General features: G+C 59.7%; 2 protein-coding genes across 2 annotated transcripts in view; one reads left to right on the forward strand and one right to left on the reverse strand.

Annotated features, from left to right (window-relative positions):
• Positions 1-974: 974 nt before the first annotated feature.
• On the forward strand, positions 975-1358 carry GNG13 (guanine nucleotide binding protein (G protein), gamma 13). Its single transcript, XM_006897458.1, has 2 exons — positions 975-1074; positions 1253-1358. The coding sequence occupies exons 1-2, from the start codon at positions 977-979 to the stop codon at positions 1356-1358; spliced, it is 204 nt and encodes a 67-aa protein (XP_006897520.1). The 5' UTR covers positions 975-976.
• Positions 1359-1726: 368 nt separating this feature from the next.
• Positions 1727-3750, reverse strand: part of CHTF18 (CTF18, chromosome transmission fidelity factor 18 homolog (S. cerevisiae)) — an 8745-nt gene continuing 6721 nt past the window's right edge. The window contains exons 17-20 of the mRNA XM_006897459.1: positions 3553-3683; positions 2452-2596; positions 2212-2340; positions 1727-1933 (exon numbers count right to left, since the gene is read on the reverse strand). Of these exons, the coding sequence (XP_006897521.1) occupies positions 1727-1933; positions 2212-2340; positions 2452-2596; positions 3553-3683 (612 nt within the window). The remainder of the gene's footprint in view (positions 1934-2211; positions 2341-2451; positions 2597-3552; positions 3684-3750) is intronic.

Genomic DNA, 3750 nt, shown 5'->3' on the forward strand with positions numbered 1-3750 from the left:
CACTCCTCCTGTCCCCCACCTTCTGCGTCGGCCTCCCTGCCCCCACCGTGGCCTGGCTCAGGCCCCGCCCTATCCCGCCAGCGGAACCACTCTGGCCCAACTGGGATGGAGACCTCCACCCACCCAGATCCCCCTACCCTGACCTGAGGCCGGCCCCCACAGCTTGGGGGAGGAGGTAGAGTGAAGACCTCTGGGCCACTAGAGGGGCTGGAGCCAGCACTTGCTTCTGTGAGGTCTCAACCTGTGGCTTTGCAAGAATGGGGTGGGCTGGTCCATAGGGATGCAAGGGGGGACACCTGTCCACAGGACTGCGCCAGCCCATCCCAGATCCTGAGATGCCAGCGTGCTGGGTGCGGCTCCCAGCCCTACCCTCCCAACAGATATGCAAATTTAGCCGAATGCCCAGGGGATCCAAGCCTGGCTCCCCTATGCCCAGGGCAGGCTGAAGGAAAAGAGGTGAGGTGCCCCATACCTCTGTCACCTTAGAGCATTTGGCTGCCCCTCCCCTGGAGCTAGGAGTAGGTTGGATATAGGGCCTTCCATTCCCAGGCCCCTTCCCCCATAAAGTGCCTGTCTCTCTCATCGCTTTCCCCGGGACCAGCTCCAATGAGGCTGAGATGAGGATCCCCGGAGTTGAGGATGGAAAGTTAGTTCTGAAGTTAATTGGCCCCAAGGGGTGAGGAGTGCAGTCATAGGTCCTCATTAGCAGGAAGGAGCCCAGGTAACGGTGTGGTCCCTGGACGCACCTTGGGTAATGGAGGCCACGCCTCAGCAGGAGCCAAGTTCCCACTAGCCCCTCAGGGACAACTAAGGGTGACTACAGACATCCTACTATGTCACCCCCTCCCTCATGTCCATCTCCAGGCTGGCTCCCACCACCAGGGGCAGCTGGGGGTGATCAAAGGTGGTCATCCCTCTCCATAACCTTTCCCCTCCTTCCCCCAGCCTCAAACTGGCTACCGAGGCTGCAGACCCCATGGAAGAGTGGGATGTCCCCCAGATGAAGAAGGAGGTAGAGAGCCTCAAGTACCAGCTGGCTTTCAAGAGAGAAATGTCCTCCAAGACGATCCCTGAGTAAGTCCCCAACCCGTCGTGTAGATTTGCATCTCATTTGCATGCCCCGCTTGGATTTGCGTGCCCTGAGGCCAAACTCCCAGCTGCTGGGCCCATCCCTGCCGGGTACTCGAGGAGGAGCCCGCCTGTTCTAGGGGGTCCCCCCACCTCCGCTCACCTGTGCCATCCCTGCCCGCAGGCTCCTCAAGTGGATCGAGGATGGGATCCCAAAGGACCCCTTTCTGAACCCCGACCTGATGAAGAACAACCCGTGGGTGGAGAAGGGCAAGTGTGCGATCCTGTGAACTGCCCCACCCCCTCCCAGACCCGCACCTTTTCTGAATTTGTAAAGGTGGAACTTTTATAAAGGCTTTTCAGGGGGTTTCCAGAGTTTTTACTTCAGGTACACATCACGTGAACTGTAGGACAAAGGTGGAGACTTGGCTCCTCGCGGAGATAGGGAGGCACCTTGGTTTGGGGGTGGGTATATGGAGGGTGGTGTATGGGGGGTGAGGGGAAGGGTCCCCAGCACTAATCCAACGTGGGATGAGCGAAGTCTGTGTCCATGGGGATTTACTGGGGGGTGGGGCAGAGTCCAGCATGGCTGGGCTCAGGATGGGATGTGGGGCTAGAACCCCAGTGTGGAACGGGGGCAGGGTCGCACGGCCGGCCGCTACAGCAGGTCCTTGATGTGCACGTTGCGCCGCACAGCGTTGGACACGCCTTCATTGAAGCGGAACCAGACGTGACTCCTGCCCACTGCCGTGCCCACACGCCACTCCGCTGAGTCCTTCCCCGGGGCAGCGTCCTCCGCGGCGACTGTGCGCTTGCTCGTGGCAGCGCTCCTAACGACTATGCGCCCAAAAAAGTCTCTCTCGGGCTGAGGGATCAGAAGGAGAGTGTTTTGGCCCCAAACCGCGACCAGGGAAGAACCACCCACCTACCCCACGCTGGGCTGGAGGACCCGCATATCTGAGAATCCTCCACTTGCCTTCACAGTAACTGCTGACTCCCAGCCAGGGTCTAGGTCTTGAGGACAGAGTCCACCCTCTGTCCACCCTCTCACCCCATGCAGAGGGGGAACCAAAGCCCAGATGGGACCTTTGACTCCTCAAGCCTCCTCTCATTGGCATGGTCACCTGCCTGGGGTCACCTCACCTGCTCCTCAAAGGTAGCCTTCCTCATGAAGTATTCTAGGCGCTGCTCGTGGTTCCGGGGGACTGAGTGCCGCACCCCTTTGTCCTCACCTCTCCGAACACCCTCAGTCTCTGGAGGAGTCCCTTCCATCTGCTGGGTTACAAGGACAGGCCAGGGTGACTGGACAGGGTCATACCAGGGACAAGGACCTTCAATGGATTACACAGGCCAGGAGTCAGGGCTCACTTAAGGATACCTCACCTCCAGGTCCTGGGCAGCCAGGGCTGAAGGCTCTGCCCTGCGCATCTTCTCTACCTCAATCTCCCGGGCAATGAGCTGCTTGGCCTGGTAGGTGAGTGGCTTGCGGACTGGCAGCTCAGGGAAGCGGCAGATCCCCTCCAAGTTCCTGCAGATTCCTCCACATTCAGGCATCGGGGCCACAAGGGCCTAGTCAGTGCCCAGAGCAGGGGTGGCCTGATGACCCCCAATGTCACAGCTTGAAGACTAGAGTCTGGATTTGAGCCTAGGCACTCCCACATCCCAGCCCCGTAGCAATGGGGGAGGGTGACCTTTCGCCCCCTCCTTGATAAGAACCAGCTCTGAGGGGTGGGTGGAGGGCAGGGTCCTGGTTTTAGCTCCTGGGTGCTCTCTAGTGTCTGTTTTGTGACCTTCACATAAGGAAGGACAAAAGGATGACCTCAATTCTGTGTCTTGTCCCTGGACACCACTCAGCCTTCACTGAGACCATGGGACTCCAGGACTGAGGCCCAAGCCCATCCTGGACCCCAGTAGGAGGGGGTGTTCCAAGACAGGAGTCCCCAGGGGAGGGTCCAGGGAGAGTCCCAGGACAAGGGTGCTGGTAGGGCCAGAAGCAGAGGCTTATGCCTCTGTCCCCTGAAACCATGTAGCAGAGGCTCAGAGGCATCTCAAGTGCCTTCTGTGGGGGGTGTAGGGGCATAGGCTGGGAGGGGCTGGGCAGTGAACCTTCAGGCCAGGCAGGCAGGGTCAGTGTCACCCCAGGACTTACACCAACCCCACCCTGTGGCCACATCTGAAAAGTCTCAGCTGGACCCACACCCCTCCCCTCCCCCTGGACAGAAAAACAGGCTCACCAAGAAGACCCAGATTTAGACCTGGAGCCTGAGCCCAGCCCCAGCCTGCCGCCCTGATGTTCAACACAAGTGGTACTGGTGACACCAAGCAGTAGTGACCTTCTGTGTCAACAGTGACTGCAGGTAGGGGTAGAGCATGGACCCTGGTGATAGGTAGTGGCCCCAGAGATTGGTGACGCTGGGTGGGGTCCCTGAGCAGTGATAGGGACACACACCCCCTCCACCCCCATGCAGGGGTGCGTGCACTCACGGCTCCAGTCGGTAGGTGTACTGGCCATCAGCCATGCGCTCCTGGCGATAGGTAAGGTTATAGGCCAGCATGGTGCCCACAAGGCCAGCCAACTGCTGCTTCTCACGGGTACTATACAGCTGTGTGCTCACCTGTGGGGATTGAAGGGTGGTGAGGACTGAGCATGGCCCATTGAGACACCACCACCACCCCCCCCCC

This window comes from Elephantulus edwardii, unplaced genomic scaffold (assembly GCF_000299155.1).
Source record: "Elephantulus edwardii isolate Elephantulus edwardi_28Jun2011 unplaced genomic scaffold, EleEdw1.0 scaffold00209, whole genome shotgun sequence".
NCBI classification, from domain to species: domain Eukaryota; kingdom Metazoa; phylum Chordata; class Mammalia; order Macroscelidea; family Macroscelididae; genus Elephantulus; species Elephantulus edwardii.

Coding starts and splice junctions, on each gene's coding strand:
- GNG13 (XM_006897458.1), top strand. CDS start 977: ATGGAAGAGTGGGATGTCCCCCAGATGAAGAAGGAGGTAGAGAGCCTC. Junction 1,075..1,252: donor TCCTCCAAGACGATCCCTGA/GTAAGTCCCCAA, acceptor CCCTGCCCGCAG/GCTCCTCAAGTGGATCGAGG.